At 34.8% G+C, this 16,814-nt stretch overlaps 1 protein-coding gene across 4 annotated transcripts in view; it reads left to right on the top strand.

The window, feature by feature from the left end:
• Positions 1–16,814, top strand: part of pde4ba (phosphodiesterase 4B, cAMP-specific a) — a 137,852-nt gene that overhangs the window by 68,462 nt on the left and 52,576 nt on the right. Inside the window, exons 1-2 of one of the 4 annotated variants that reach the window (XM_055046978.1) lie at positions 5,574–5,782; positions 5,996–6,134. The exons of 2 other annotated variants lie outside the window; for them this stretch is intronic. In XM_055046978.1, the coding sequence (XP_054902953.1) occupies positions 6,034–6,134 (101 nt within the window). In that variant the 5' untranslated portion in view covers positions 5,574–5,782; positions 5,996–6,033. Of the gene's footprint in view, positions 1–5,573; positions 6,135–16,814 lie in introns of those variants that run through there. One more of the 4 variants, XM_055046969.1, reaches the window with a different exon arrangement.

Raw genomic sequence — 16,814 nt, 5'->3', positions numbered from 1 at the left:
ACCGAACACATGCTGTGAAATAAGTCCATGGGGGGGATTAATATTAGGGATTAATATAAGGAAAATAATTGAGCATACACTTTAAGAAGCTAGTCATCCTGAACTGTCAGCCTTTAATCCTTTCCAAACTGTTGTGTTTATTAGAAGAAATTAATCATGTGCTGAACCAGGCCACCTTGTTTCAATGTTGGTTAGCAATATTTACCCTGAGGATTGAATGAACTGATGACGGTGCTCGTGTGACATTTCAGTTTGTTCAGGATCTGTATGTTTCATACTCAGACTGCACATGGTTCTTACAAGTCTGTTGATTGTTCATCAGCCAAAGCAGCTGATGAACCAGTTATCTTCTGTTTGGCTGATCAAAGAACTGTTTACTTTGTGCCATTTGCAATTTTGTCTAATAATGATCTAACATAGTGTCGAAAATACATTCTTTGCAAAAGCATATTCTGCATTCTGTGTGCATGGTTTTAAATTGAATCATTTCATAGCACACATGGGGATGTATTAACTCGTTCGTCTCATTTTTCCGGTATAAGTAATATTTGTTTTCATAGTTTTAACAGTGTCCTCCATAGCACAAGTGTCAAACTCCAGTTGTCAATGTCTGGTGCCCTGCAACTTTTAAACGCGACTTTGTGCCAACACACTTGAATGACATCTGTTTAACATAATAAAGTCATTCCTAGTTTTCTGTGGTGCTGAGGAGGTAATTAAATTATTTTATTCATTTATGTTGGAGCTAGGAAACATTCAGAAGTTACAGGACTCCACCCTCAATGACTGGAGTTTGACACTCCTGCTCGACGACTGCACCTGTGAGAAGGAACTGCTGGAACCCTGGACAATTATATCAGGATGTGCTAGTTTTTGCCTGTATTCAAAATGCTCTAAATATTACCTCAACTGTCCAGACTTTCACATTTTATTGTTTGGATATTTAATAAACAAAGATTAAAAAAGTTTAGTCTGTGAAAACCTATTTAAGCCTCCGAAACCCCGTAGATCTCATTAAAAATGGGGTAAAATCCTAATTTTGGTAAAATAAACTGAAATAGCATTTGGTCTTTCTGTGCTAAGAGAGCTTTTTCATTTTTATAGATCTTTTGACATGTAGCAGAGAATTTCTGGTTACCTTACTCAAGCATAATACTCGCTAATATACAATATGTGACAACACCTTAATAAGATTACTTAGAGATTCATGTTAAAATAGATAAAGGTTTATGCTACAGAATCGGTTTTCTATCTGGGAGTCAAATAAACTTACATAGAAGTTGGAAGATTTGATTGTCATATTGATCTATTTCTCCCCCATCAGCAAAAACATTTTTTGCCATTCCTGTCATCTTCTATTGTTTTTGATAAACTTATCTTTTTGTCAGCCTGCCCTCACAAACTGGAGCCCTCTGCCTTCCTTTATAAAGTTTATATTTAAACTGCTTTCAGGAAAACTGCTCGCTGTTTGATCTTGATTTAATATGATTGTGAGTGTCTGTGTTTGTGTGTATGAGGAAAGTGTTGACATGAGAGGTGATACTGTGCCTGTCTGAGTCACAAGCAGCTGTGGTCCCGTTTGCTGCTGTTCTTCCTGTTTTGTTAAGATAAGGATTATTTGTGTTATGACAACAGTTGAGGTCAGGAGGTTAAAGCTAAAGGACTTGACAATATACATGCAAACAGTTCATTATTCAATGTTCAAAATGAAATGCCATCAAAGTTTGAAATTAAAATAATGGTGAGGTATTGGAGATTAAATGGTGTTTGCATTGACTAAATGCATTTCTTACAACCCATTAAATTTTGGATGCCAGTTAAATTTAAAAGGGTTAATTGTGGCAACATTTTTCAATCTATAGATTGCTGAGGTTTAATGATTAGCTTGTAGATATTCGCATTGAGAACAGCAGCAGTGTAATAGCTCAATATTCAGAGCACACCACCCTTCTAATTCCGATCACTTTCTACGTAACCTCTCACCAGTGTTATCACTGCCTTTTTAAGCCAGCAAAAACAACAAAGAATAGACTTGTGCTTACATTATATGCAGCATATCTCATGTCACTTCTTGTAGATGTGAATTGCAGGTCTCAGTATGACAAATTCTGGAAATTATACTGACACAACACTGTCACCTTGTGGCCATTACTGTTCACAAAACCTCCCTAGTCCAAGTTTATTTGTAGAATGAAATTGTGACATCTAGTGGTTATGAAAAGGACTTCCAGAAATGTTTTTATATAGAGGGAGGGCCTTGGAGATTTCTGTTGTTGTTCAGGTGTGAAAGTTGTCATGGTGTGAGAATACTTTCATGAGTTCTCCACCCAACAGTGAAGAGAATGTTAACAACCTCTGACCCAACGCTGACTAATCTCTGACTAAAATTAGAAGTGGTTTCTGAAGTAGTTTTGTTATGTTGTCAGAGGTTTGTGTATAGAGCGTGACAACCGCCTTGGTATGATGTTTATACTACTGGGTGAAAAGCTGAAACTAAACAGAGTCAAGTGACTTAACACTGCAGGCTTACTAGGCCGCCATGTTATGACAGAGGAGGTTAATATAAATGTTCAGCTATTTATCTTTTTTTGTCCCTACAGGAGCCACTTGTTAGCCATTTCATTCAGCTTTTGTTGCTTTTATATTTGTTTTCTGATTGTTTGTAAAGAATTTAACAATTCTATTAATATCACTAATGAAATTATGCTACATTTTTCAGTGATTAATTTTAGATGTGAAGTTTAATATTTCCTCAATCAAAAAGAATAAGTCTCCATATTACAGTTTATATAGACAGATTGTTTGAAATGTTATTTATTTATTTTAATTATTTTAATTATTTAAATATATTTTGTGATGTATTTGGTCAATATTGTTTAGGGGGTGATTTATCATTTTAGTCATATCAACGATTATAATTTGTCTTTTCATGAGAGTCAAATGCCTCATAAAGGGAACTGGAAGTATAATAAATGAAAATAGGTTTTGATAAAATAGTTTCAGATAATGATTATTGATTTAATTGAACGACAATATTTAAGTTGTTTCTATAATACATAAAAACGTACTAACATGTCTGAAATGGCGCATCTGAAAGCTAATCTGAAAAGTCAAAAATGGTGAAATGTCTGATGTTTTTAAGATCAAGCCTCGATAACATAGACTATTCAAGAGTGCAGCATTTAACTCAAACATTTATTTACAAATGTTCAGCTACAAATGATCATCACAACTACAAGAACTGTGTTTAGAAAAAGAAAAAGCCACAAAATGATTGCTGAAGAAGGAACGACTGAACTTCTAGGAAATCTTTATCCTCCAAGGCTGCCATAAGTACTGCATAAGAACACAAAAACTAGAAATAAGTGAAGTGAAAGGCTTTCTATATGTTCTCTACCTTGGGATAATCTTTCAGACAATGATGGGAGGTGTCTTTTCTTTTTTTCCTCATAGTGTGCAGAATCCCCTGTGGCTACCATATCTTCTTCCTGCATTATTTTAGTGTCTATTTACAAGCAGCGAGTTGAGCTACCTTGTAGGTTGTGGCTATTCAGGTTTCAGTCTCTGCGATTGGACTCCTTCCATTGTGTGGTTGTCTGAGTGCCTGTCTAATGTGTCATCCATCTGAGTCATTCTTAGTTAAGTGATGTGGCAGCTTGCTTGTCCTGTCGTGTTGTTGGTTTTGAGAAACACCTGGGGTTGTTACTCAGAATGGTTTTCCTATGGTGCTTAATTACCTCCTCTTGAAAGATGTGAAACGTAAAACACTTTCTCACTGTGAGACATTTTATTTGAGACAAGAATACGGATTTATGAGTCCTGCTCATGCTCGTTCTGCTGCGGAAAGGTTAAGCTTGAGGAGCCTGCATAATATTGAAACTCAATATTATGACTCCATCCGACTTTACCTCATGCATTTTGTTAGATCCATAGAAACGAAACCAATAGTTAAGTATGTATCACTTGGAAAAAGCTGAATTACATTCAGTTCTTAACCTGTGATTTATATAGCTGTAACCTGTTGGGATGAAGGGACTTCTTATTTCCAAAGCAGACTGTGGAGAACAAAATGATTTAGAGTGAGACTACTGTTTAGCATTTATTTTTAATATTAGTTTGAAAGATAAAAAAATAAAATGAGAATCAAAGTTCCAAAATTTAAACTATTGCTTTGAGCCCAGCGGTCACAACTGTTTGAATAAACGATGGGGTAATAAAAAAGTTTTCTCCCTCACTTTTAGAATATTGAAGCAGTTTCTCCACTTGCTCACTTATTCAGGTACCTGTGAGTCAGCTTTAATATTTTTATATTATCTGCTTTTCATTTTTATAAAATTGTATGCAGATGATGCCGGATTTTCATCTAACATAATGATGCTAATAAAATAAAAGAAATATGAAGTAAAGGTTTAGACATAATTTATTTTGCATGTTCAAATTTTTTATGTTGAAAATTATGAGCTCTATTTACTGCAATCAAAGGAGATCTGTGCCAGTTTGGCTCTTTGATTATTCTATTTTAGCTTTACTGTTATTATAAAACGTTTATTAGCATATTTTGTCATGTGCTGCTATTAATCACAAGTGTACTTTTCATAAACTGAGGTCTTGTTGGTTTCCGTATCCTTTCATGTGAACGGGCACTGTGGCCCCCTGAGATGATACCAGATGCCACCTAGTTTTCACACAGAGTGACATTTAAGGTGGACTTGGTTGTCACTACCAACCTCTCTGTTTGGATCCAGGAATAAAACAAAATAAATTTGACATTTTTATTTCTATTAAAAATGTATATTTATATTTAATGAATTAAGCAATTAATGCTAGAAAATTTTAATGTTATTGTAAGTATTAAGAAGCTTTTTATTTAAATGCTGATATTATAATAAGAATTTGTCAACTTGTACAAAAAAACAAAATATTTGCACACAGACATGGATTTATAAAACACTGGGTAGAACCGAAGCCTGATTAATTATTTTTTTCTATCAAAACAAGCAAAAAATAATCTAAAACTATTAAACCATATTGTACAAAAATAAATCATGAACTATCCCTTACAATTCAAATCATTATTCATAAATTACTGCCAAAAATGTTTTATCTACAACGTTCGGTTGCAAGAAACAATCCCGTTTTGTACTCAATGTTCAGTAGACTATTTTAGTCCTTTGAACTGACCAAACCACAATTTAGTCAGTTCATGTTTTGACTTGCTCTTTGATTGCTTCTTTATAATTTTGTGTGTACTATATTGATACAGGATTAATTAAAGACTGTCAGCAGTGGGTGAGCTATGACTCCTCTCCAGCAACTCCATTCCACAATTTAAAGCTTCCTGCCAAACTCTGCCGGGTTGCCTGAAGGGAACAGAGCTCCCCATAGACACACACACACACACACACACACACACACACACACACACACACACACACACACACACACACACACACACACACACACACACACACACACACACACACACACCCACACACACACGCACACACGCACAGCATGGGGAGGAAGTAAAGTCTGTGACGAGGAGAAGAGTCCGTAAAGAGAGCTCAAAGAGAGAGAGAGAGGAGTGTGACCAAGTGTAAAACGGGATGAAAGAGTTCCGTGATGTGACGTGTGGACTGCTGCTGACATTGTTGTCGTGTGTAACAGGGGATCGAGTGTGGAGAAGATGCACGGACACCTATTTGCTGCATGTTTAGCACCACGGACAGTGTGGCCAATGGATGATCTGCTGAGAAACTTTTCTTTTACAAAGGGTTTATAGGTAACAGTTGTGTGAATGTCATGCAGCATGCCTGAGTCATGTATTACTGGACTCAATGAGATTTTTTAGCACAGACATCAGAGTTGTGTATCCACGACTCTACTTTGCAGTCATTGCGACCAGGACTGTGTGATATTTGGTGGTTTGTTATGTTTGGGATGCTTTAGGATTAGTTTGACATGTATTTGGTTACAAATGTGATGATATGTGCAGGGTAGTGTGTGCATGAGTGTTGTGCTTGTGACGGGGAAATGTACCGGCGTTCACCCTGTGCCAGAGGAAGAGTTCATTTTGACTTCAGTGAGGAGGTCATCAGAAAACTTCACGGCGCCAATCACGGTCATCCTCACAGGTTAGAACTTGGTTCACACATGTTTAGATTTTCATGCACCACCATACTTTTGTTGATGTTCATTTGGGGAGTTTTGTTTTTTTCATGGCTTCTAAATCCTTTTATAGTTCTGCTGTAACTTCAAATTTTCTCCTTTATTGAAGCATTAACTGGTTTGTTTAGTATTTGTATCTATTTCTGTCACTGTTTTAAAATGCCCGTTACTTCTTTTTTCTGTATCATTAGACAATGCTCTTATGTATTTCATACCATCACTAACCACAGTCTCCTGATATGTGGTTAAATGCACCCTAATGCAGTTTTCATGAGAAAAACATCAAGTACAAACTGACATGTTTCTGCGTGCAGCAATTTTTGCAGAGGAATGTATCAAACTTGTTTTTGTGCAGCGAAGAGAGTCCCTTATTTGACAGTTTGCACTGTGAACATATGAGGTTTTGTTAGTTTATGACTATCTGGCTAGTTTGATGCCAATGCATAGAAGTCTGATTTGCTAGCCATGCAAATTACTCTGGAAGTGTTTCAAGGATGTGTTTATTATCATGGCATTTTTTTTAGCTGTGGTGTAAATATAGCCACATCTCTTTGGCACACTGGTGACCAAATGACCTGGAGGATGTAAACACAAAAAAGAAGAATAAACGACATTGAAGGGTCTGTGATGGCTTTAGGCATTAGCAGCTTCTGTATATTTGACATAGTTGCCATGCAGGTTTTCTACTCTTTCCTTAATTAAAAAAAAAAAAATCTGAACCCCTTCTGCCAGGAGTTCCTCACTCTTTCCCCAGACCTTAAGAGGGAGAATACTTGTAATTATGGTTTGAAGCAAATCTCTCTCTCTCTTTTTTTAAAAATAGATTTTATAGTTTTGCTATAATAAAATAAAACACTGATTGAAATGTTAAGCATTTTGTCATGTTGGGACCACAAACTTGAATGGAATTTAGGTAGTGGTTGTTTATGAGCTGTGAATGTACTGTAAGGATGCAACGAACTCCGGTGTTGGAATCGAAAAACCAAAACTTGTCTGAATGTTTAAATTCCTATTTAACCAAACGGGAGGGCAGATTTATCCACAAGTTGCAGTAGCAAAACCTCATTCAAACACAGCTCCAAACTTTGGAGCTGTAATAGTTGTGATATTTCTGTACAGCAGTTCTCAGAGGTTTAGGATCTTGACTAAATTACTAAATGACATGATGGGATAATGGTGTCCTGACCTAGATTTAATCTTAGAATGAGAAGAGCTTTGTTGAATTTTAACCAACAGGAAATGGTAAGATTTATTTATTTACTCATTTTTTGCTCATTTTGTTTTGTATTGATCCAACGGTAAATATCAAATCTTAAGATTCAACTCAACAGTACTTTGTTGGGGATGTACTATCCACCTTGTCGTTCTACATTGTATAAATTGTGTGTTTATTTGTGTCTGATTCTTGACTTTTTCCCCCATTATGGCCATAGTTTTCAAAACATATATCTCTGAATTTAATTCAGCTGAATGTGTTTACATTTGGTTATTTGAATTAAAACAGCTTGTAAAACATAGAAATTGGTTTTCTTGTAGTACAGTTGGAAATTTTACCATACATTAAAAAAATAATTTAAATACTATATGCACATTTTAATAAAGGTCTGGGTTTAGTATGTAATGATGCAGCTCATGAAGTGATTCATGTTGACTCGATCAGGGCAGAAATAAACCAAGAGAAAAACTAGGTTGGGTTTCACCCCAAGAGGACTAAAGGTATTCCAGCTCAGATGGCGCATAAGGAGGGGAAAAGCTGAACAAGCAGCAGCCATATATAGACTTAACATAATTAAAGGTAGATTTTTGTAAAACTGAAAATATTTTCTGCAAGATTACTGAAAGTATTTTAATTTGAATGAAATATGACAAAACTTACTTTTGCCTTTTTTGAGAACTGAATATCAGTTCATAAGGATTTACTGCATATACACACAAAATACTTAGTGAGTCTGTCTATCTTTTAAATTCATAACATTAAATTTAGTATGTATTCATGAATGTCTGAAGGTGTTGGGCTAAGGAGACATTAAACCTCCACCTCTGTTTGGGTTGGTTCCACCTCTGTGACTGAGGATTTCCTGTGGAAAGTACTGGCTTCTACTGCAGAAAAGAGAAGTACACACATGCTACATTGTGCTCTGTTGCATATCTTAAATATCAGAAGCTTATGAGCACCATTTGAGATTTCTGAATACACCAGGGCTACTCCCTTATTTGACAGTTTGCACTGTGAACATATGAGGTTTTGTTAGTTTATGACATATTTGCACATTGCTCTTTTTGAATGCATTAGTCACAAGACTAGCATTTGGCTAGTCTTCAAATGCTAAGCTAGTTGCTTAGCTAGCGAGTTTGATGCCAATGCATGTCTGATTTGAAAAAATAAAATAAAATTATTACTGTAATTATTTGAGGTAAGAAAAATGAAAACATTACAGGTGGCCTGTAATGTTTTTTTTTTTTTTTTGAGTTAATAGTGGGTCATTTTCTGGATGTGACAAAATAACACCAAAAAGGATCGCAAAGAGCAATCTTGACCAAATAAGCAGTTTTACCAACGAGAATTTTTCTACTTTGAAATTATTATACTAAGCTATTTAGCATTACTATTAAGTGTGGAAAGCATTAAATAAAACAAAACCAAATCATTTTGTTATTTAAAACGCTAATGTTACTACTTCTGTGTGTGCAGTTCAGAGGTTTCATTTGAGCTAATGTTTTAGGAAACAAGTAATATTCCAGCCTTCCTAAATTGTTAGATGATGCACTTGACAAGTTGTGACTTCTTTGATCACTAGGAAAAGCTTTTGTTCTAATTTAAATATTTTTTTCTACTTACTCTGAGGCATAAATGTAAAAAACACATAAAAAATTGAGAAAGTATAGAAGCAGAGGAATATAAATTTCTGACAAGACTAGAAATACTTTTCAATTGTTGACCTTTGTGAGAATTACTGTATAGTCACTTCCCTAAGCTATCACACACAAGTGCTTACCACACAACATACTGTAAAAGTTATGTGTTTGTGCTACCAGGAAGAAGGAGGAACAATGACCTTGAATAGCCTATTTGGGAATACACTGGAATTATTGAGATGCAACACTGCTGTTTCCCATCTTGTTAAAATGTTCAGAGCAAAAATATTTTCTTCCTCTGTATTCTCTGTCACTGTCTGGTATGATTATTTTACAGATAATAGTAATACATTACTATGTGTAATGTAGCAGCTTATTTCGTTTCCTCTTTTCACTTCAAATTTTTTATGTCACCTAATGTTCATAACCTTTATCATCACACATTTCGCTAGCATTGCTCTGTGCTTCCTCATGTGAGCTTTGTGCTCACATGAAGAAGAGCAGAGCATTTAGACTGTAAATGATTGTGAATGAGAGCGTTTGCTGGATGACTGCGTACATTAACGTGCAAGTATAAAGACAGTGATTGCGTCAATGGCCTCATTTCTATTATTAAATTGTGTATCTAGTTGAAGTCCAGTTCTTTTCTATTTCCGGCCACAGAGGATGAAAGGTTGAAGGAGAAACTTGAATTTATTTATCCAAGTTTACCACTAAGACTGCCAGTGACTGTAAATGTGGCAATAAAATAAACCCCATATATGTTGGTATTTAGTAATTAAATCAAAATTGACCAGAACAACAGAAAAACACACATTTTGGGTTACAGTGTGAGTAAAAAAAACATTTAAGAAATTAGCTTTCTGCTGAATCAATCTTTCTAAAGTGCAGCAACAAGCTGGGAAACCACCAGAGCAACAAAAACTAGTTTTTGGTATATTTATGATGCTGGTTCAGATTAACATAAAAGATCATTTTTAGAGAGAAAACGCACAAAATAAATCACCATTCCAGCCTAAACTCATTTATAATACAAACACCTTTAGGTGTCACCACCAATACTTTGCAATAGTTAGCAGTGGAAAATATTGCTTTCTTCCTAATGCAAAGCATTAGGAAGCATTGCATTGCTTTGCTTCCTAATGCAATGCAATATTTTGCATTGCATGCAAAGTTTTGACAAAGTAAATGAGACTGCAAATGTAAAAATTTTAACCATAAGATGCTTTATTTTATATTTAGGCAAAGGTCTTCTGAGGAATGTAATGAATCCTGCCTCCTCTAAGCAAATTCTTAGATTTTGAACTTTTACTGTACATATCAACAGCAGGTTTATTAAATGAGATAAATAAACATGTCACCACCAACAGACATAGTTTTCATTAGGAAGCAAAATATGTCTATTGGTGGTGACATATTTATTCAGCTCATTTAGTAAACCTGATGTTGATATGTACAGTAAACTACATACAGTATATTCAAAAACTAAGAATATGCTGCTTCTTGGTGATTATTGTACTTTCAGTTGAAATCTCTCTTTAAGCTTTTTCTAACTATATTATATGCACATCTAAAATTTTCAGATGCACTCATCAACATTTACATAGAGAAAAATCTTAGGGCTTTAGTTCAGTCCTATAATTGCTGTTTGATGTGACAAATTGCAAAGCTTGCACCATTTCTCCAAAGTCTTACATTTTTCAAGTTGGACTATGGATTTCAGCTTGAAATGGTCAGCATCAGGTTGACTACTCTGCTTCTGGCAATTACCCCAATTTATGCAACGTTTATTTTCCAGGGATTTATGGAAAGAAAATGTCTTTGGGACATAAAATTCAGTGACTATTTTTACTCTGGCTGATGGGATCAACGTATCACTCCTTGTAGGGAATTTTTTTTTATTTTATTGAGCTGACTGGTTGGGAGAGTAAAAAATCTCCTACAATGGAGAAATATATTGTCTCCATGTCAGTGTATCCTCTGCAGTGCCAGCAATTTTCAGCAACTTTTAACCTCATTTGGCAATCTGCTGGATTGTCATTGTTAGCATTGTCATTAATCTGAAGAAATGACATCAAAACTCAGAAAACATGGTGGAAAAACAGGAGGTGTTTCCATAGTGCCTCTGTTTGTACAACCCCAAAGGGTTTCCTTCACAGGAAACCCAAGACGATCATATTAAATTAGTTTGTGTTTGTTAAAAAAACAGATGTTTAAAACCTGTTTACATTCCCATGTATCTGTCTATCCTTTATATATTTATTTTAAGTTCTAAACACCATTCTGCCATCTTCTGAAGCTGAATTAGAATATCTTTTTACTACTGTCATAAGAAGTATAGACACATCAATGAAAGTTAAGTTACAGTCAAGCAGCGTTGCATAGGTTTCCTCCATTAGCTCTTACAGAAAATTAGCTTGTTTTCTGCTGTAGGTCTGTTCTATGACCTTGTAGTTGTCATTTATCCTGACCAATAACGCTTCACTTTTTCCAGAAGTAAATAAGTTCAAGTGAAAATGCTATAAGAAAACTTCAAATTAATGTAGTTCCAAGTGTTACTTAATGGTTACCTTCAAAAATGGCTAAACAGAAGAAAGTGAAGGAGAATGTTTGAAGTGTATTTGCTTCATAACTGGAAGAACCACGCAAAGTCAGCTTTATTTAAAACTGCTTTATGTAAATATTCTTCTGTTTGCTCCTAAGTTTACTTTGCCGTCTTTAAAAGAACACACAGTGTATTGATAGCTGATTTCAGCTGAGAAACATAAATTATATGGAGGCAGTAACCAAGCTTTTAAAAAGTGATAGTTTCAGCAGAGCAAAGGTTTTCCGTCACATAATTCCGACACTATAAAGTCCTTTTTTAATGAGATTCCAGGAAAATCACTGGAGTGAAGAGTTTTCTCCAGTTTCATGGACCCAGGTGTAACATAGTACTGCCCCTCCTCCACCTGTCTCTACAAATATGAAAGAAAAAGGGAGCAGTTTTCAAAATATTTCTGAATGTTACATCAAAGTCTGTCAGTATTTCTGTACAAATTAAGAAAATAGTGAAATATTCTATGTGACAAGCATATTAACTAAAAAAACCCCTTAATATCAAATGTCATTTTATAAACAATATATGCATGCATAAAAGAATTAAATATTGATAAATATACATGCTGTAGTTAAAATGTTGTTTAAATTATTTTATCAGCAGTTATACTTTTCAGTTTTGGTTCAAAGTACACCGTACCATGAAAACATGGCATCTTTTGAGTATTAATTAGGTTATTGTCTTTTAGTTATATATGGAAGGTAACAGTCAGAAAGATTTAGTTTTATCACCGATGTTTTCACTGTTGTTTTTTTGCATGTTCTGTGAATTCTCATGTTTTTGATTTTGTTTATTTAATTATGTTCAACTTTTTGCAACATCTGTTTTCTTGTATTCATTATTGCTTTCTTGCCATTTTTGCTTAGCACACTAGTTCCTTTTCTCCCCCTGTTGCATAAAGCTTGGTAAATTAACCTCATTTGTTCAATATTTCAGTAATCACTCCTCACAATCTACGTCATTGTCATTGTCACTGTCCTGTTACCACAGATGGTAACATGACACCTTCCATGCCAGCTGCTTTTTTGTGACCGTTTTCCTTCTGTTATTGTTAACATTTTACTTCAAGATGATCTTTCCTGCCTCCTGCTTGCTCTTGTGTCCTCTGCCAAAGTGACACACTGACTCATGTTAGAGTCAGAGTTTAGTTTTTAAGAACTGTACATCCTTCCAGCAGTCATAATGATCAAACTTTAGATAAGAGTTCTAATAAAAAAGCTTTGGAGCACAGCTGTAGTTATTTGTCCCATATCTTCCTATTATTTCCACATTCCTTCAGATGTTCAGTTTTAACTATCATAAAAACAAAGTTTCAGGTTTGATTAAAAAGTATACCACTATAACTTAACTTCAACCAACAGTCAACACTTAATGCAATATTTCCAAGTTCAGGGATTGCAAGTTAATAAAATTGATTCTCTCTGCTAGATTAACTAGAAAAAAGTGAATGATCTAATTGGTTTGAACCTTTTTAGGCACCGAATGAATTTTTCTAAAGATTGATTTTTGAGTGGCAGGATTTCAAACAGCAAAGCACTTTTTAAGCAAGGAAAATCATTGAATTTCTTCCTAAATGATCTACTGCTGTGATATAAACAAACATGTATTTATTTTCCATCTTGGTAAGATTCTGATACTTTCTATAGTAGTTAATTTGTGTAAGGTGGGGTGTTCAGATCCAGAAGACTGTTCATGTTCTCACTCCCTGAAGGGCAACTGAGAGCCTCTAATTAATGTAGTATGCAGGCTGAGACTGGAATACCATACCCAGAGCAAACCCAATATGGTCATGGAGCAGATACCAACTCTGCCAAAACAGGAACTCAGGATGTTTTTGCTGCGAGGCAACCAATGCACTGCAGATTTGTCCGCTTTTATTTCATACGAAACGCTGTGACATTTACCAAAAGTCCTGTCACAGACTCTACAAACAGGATGCTGACTACAATACCATTGTCTCATAGCTGGGAAGTGGAGTTGCATTTCCTAGAAAAAGAAAGAAATACAACATGCTTTCTTAATCATACAAAACAAAAAAATGCTGAAAGTAGTTATACACTTTTGTTACTGAATTTAAAATATCCTAAATTCCTGATTTCACAATTAATGTTTTAACTAACATCTAAGGCTTTAGACTGGTAATGTCTATTATTAATGGGCTTGAACTAACCTGCATTGAAAAACAGAAATATGGAAAAAATTATTTATCAAATTTGATAGTCTTCTGTTAGATAATATACAGTTTCAGTAATATGAAATAACTGATGTGACCTACAGCAAATAAAATCACATTTAATGCTGATTATCAACTACATTAGATAATGTAGTTGATAACAACCATATCAACTACATTAAATAATGGCGTTCAGCCCATTATCCACCCCTTAGCAATCATAAGGGGTGGATAATGTGGCCCTTGAATTTTCTATTCTTTCTAGTGGAGAATATCAATAGATTTGTTGATGTGGCATTTACTGGGGTAACTTTATTCATTTTATCAGTTTTCTAGAATCTTATTCAATGTTGTGCTGGTTAGATCTGCTAAAGCTGAGGCTCAAGTAAATAAACACTAAATGGTGGGAAAGCAGTTCTGTCCCATGTCAGGGGGTCCATCGTCACTCACTGATGTATGCAGATGGATTATGGGAAAGGAATGCTGTGTCACCCTGGCGTCGAAAGAGGGCAATTTCTGATCGCTTTAGTGACAAAATGGGAAAAGTATGACTGAGACGCACATAATAATTGCTTAGAAGAAATCAATTTACAAGGGAATTTCCATAAATGTGTTCTCTAAGGACTCTGATGGGGGGAAAAAAACTTTTGACAGCGAGTAAAAAAAAAAAAAAAATTCCACACATTCCCAAACTCCATGCATCTGTTGAGTTTACTCATTTCCCTTCAAAGTGGAAAACTCTTTCTTTTTCATCAAGTGTTTGAACTGTGGGTGTTTTCATCATCAGGTTGGATAATAATAACTGTTCTCATCCTGGAGATCTTACCGATTCTCCAGTGATTGGAGAAACATTAAGATGTTTACTTTATAACATGCCTGTTTGAGATTGTAAGTTGATACAAAAAGTTTTTAGCAAATATGTAACAAGATGGCAACAATTTAATTTAAAACCAAAAACATATTTTTCCAAAATTTATATAGCACTGATCATTACAGCTATCTGTATAATATATTTCAGTCCTGGCATACAGAATTAAACAAAAATGAGAAATGTTGCCTTCTTCTCTGGCAGCCAATTGAAAATATTTACAACAGTAAGTTTATTAAGATATAAACTTTACAGAGAGATAATGAATTAGTGGTTTCTTGCCAGACAAATTTCTTAATCCACCAAATCACCACTGCTCTCACTGCATCACATAGCAGAGAATCTTTGTTCCCAAACTTTTTCAAGGCTAACTTCCTTGATGTCCTCCCTTTTGTACTAGAAAGCTTGCTTAGTACTTGTGTGTCATTAATTGCTTTCTAAACCATAAAAGATATGTTAAAAGCATCTATATCATAAAACTGACAATGTGATTTGGTCTGCTGGATGAATCAGTTCTCTCTTTATTGCTGACTGCAGGAGCACACAAATATAAAGAAGGCCACAGGGGCATTGTGTTGTGGAGTTTACAACCGTGGCAGATTATGTGAGATTTTAATGTCAACTTTTGGTATTCCTAAATTTTGCTATCCCAAAGGACCTAATGAGTGGACATTTTCTGTCCTGAAGTATCGAGTAATTTTTGAGAATCCTATATTTAGCTTTTCTCAATCATCTCCCTATTAGGGGTTGATTTGACATCATGTGTAAAATGTGCAACAACAAGACCTCGACGTTGCCATTATCTATTCATAGGAGAGTAATAATACTTGTTTCAAAATGTTGTTTTTATATAAAAATCCGACTGTCCTTAAATGGTAACTTTTGAACTTCATTTTATTGTAGAGGCCTTTTATGCTATTACTTTATACACTTAGAAATGAAACTTTTCTCAATGTTTGCTTTATTCTCTTATCTCAGTATCTAACAGAACTTCAATCTAACTTAAATACAAACACTAAAGGGCATGCAAATTCTTTTAAAAATATACATATTAATTAAATGGTTTTCCATTTTGTCACTTTGTAATTTCACACTCATATTCAATAATAATCAATAGAGTCTATGAAAATTGTTGTCAATGCTTTCAATTTATGCTCACTTAGTTTGGTCTATTTTTGCAAAGAACTGGCAAATATGCCAGTTTTTGATGTGTGTAGCTGGTACAGACAAACCTAAAAAGGCTTGCAGCTGAAGTGAAGACTGCTTCGACAAACTTCACTGCTGGGACTCAATACATGCACGTTTCTGTGCCAAGCTTCATGCAAAATGCAACAGCGCTGTGCCTCTAATAGCACATTTATTACCGGTTCTGCAGCAGTGACTTTCTGACATGAGTTACTGAACTGAAAAGTTTTCCCTCATGAAATGAAACCTAGACCATTGTTGGTGTGCACTGTTCTGCTAATTCAGTGGTGGTAAGATAAAAAAAAAAAAGAAGTCTTCCTCAAATAGTTCAGTTGAGCATAGCTTATTAAAAGCTATAGTTTTATCACACATGAACATTGCTGTCTACATTTTAAATAAGCCTATTTTCTAAAACGTTTTAGTAGCAAGAAAGATTATTTACTCCCCATTTAATTCTTGGCCTTGTATTTTATTTATTTATTTTTTATTTGAAAGAAAAATGGGAAGTTTTGCTTCAAGGGGAAGGAAGACTACTATTGAGATGTTAGTCACTCAGGCAGCACTCATTTCAGAGCATTTTGTCTGTATATGTGATAATAATGCAAAGCAGAGGGTTAACCTGAGGGCAGATCAGTCAATCATTTATTGCACAACACTCTCAGGGTAAATGATACTGTCTAAGTTTTATTGTTGCTACTCAGAAATTTCATGCTGCTCCTATATTTTTCATCTTTAGGTTTCTGAAAGCATGGTTCCCACAGAGTCTTAAAAGTGTGGGAAAGTATGGAAATCACCTTTAACTATTTACAAGGACTGGTAAAGTCTAGAAAAACAAAAACATGGAGCATGGCGCTTCCATAATTATTCTGTTGATAAACTGAGTTGATGCTAGATTTGAGTGAAGTTATTGCATGATTAGAATGAGGAAGCAAATTATTTGGAGATTGGCAACATGATTAGACACC

The sequence above is a fragment of the Poeciliopsis prolifica genome, unplaced genomic scaffold (assembly GCF_027474105.1).
Source record: "Poeciliopsis prolifica strain line A6 unplaced genomic scaffold, Auburn_PproV2 SCAFFOLD002, whole genome shotgun sequence".
NCBI classification, from domain to species: Eukaryota; Metazoa; Chordata; class Actinopteri; order Cyprinodontiformes; family Poeciliidae; genus Poeciliopsis; species Poeciliopsis prolifica.
Note: the sequence above shows the minus strand (reverse complement) of the source record. Positions and strands in the feature narration are given on the sequence as shown.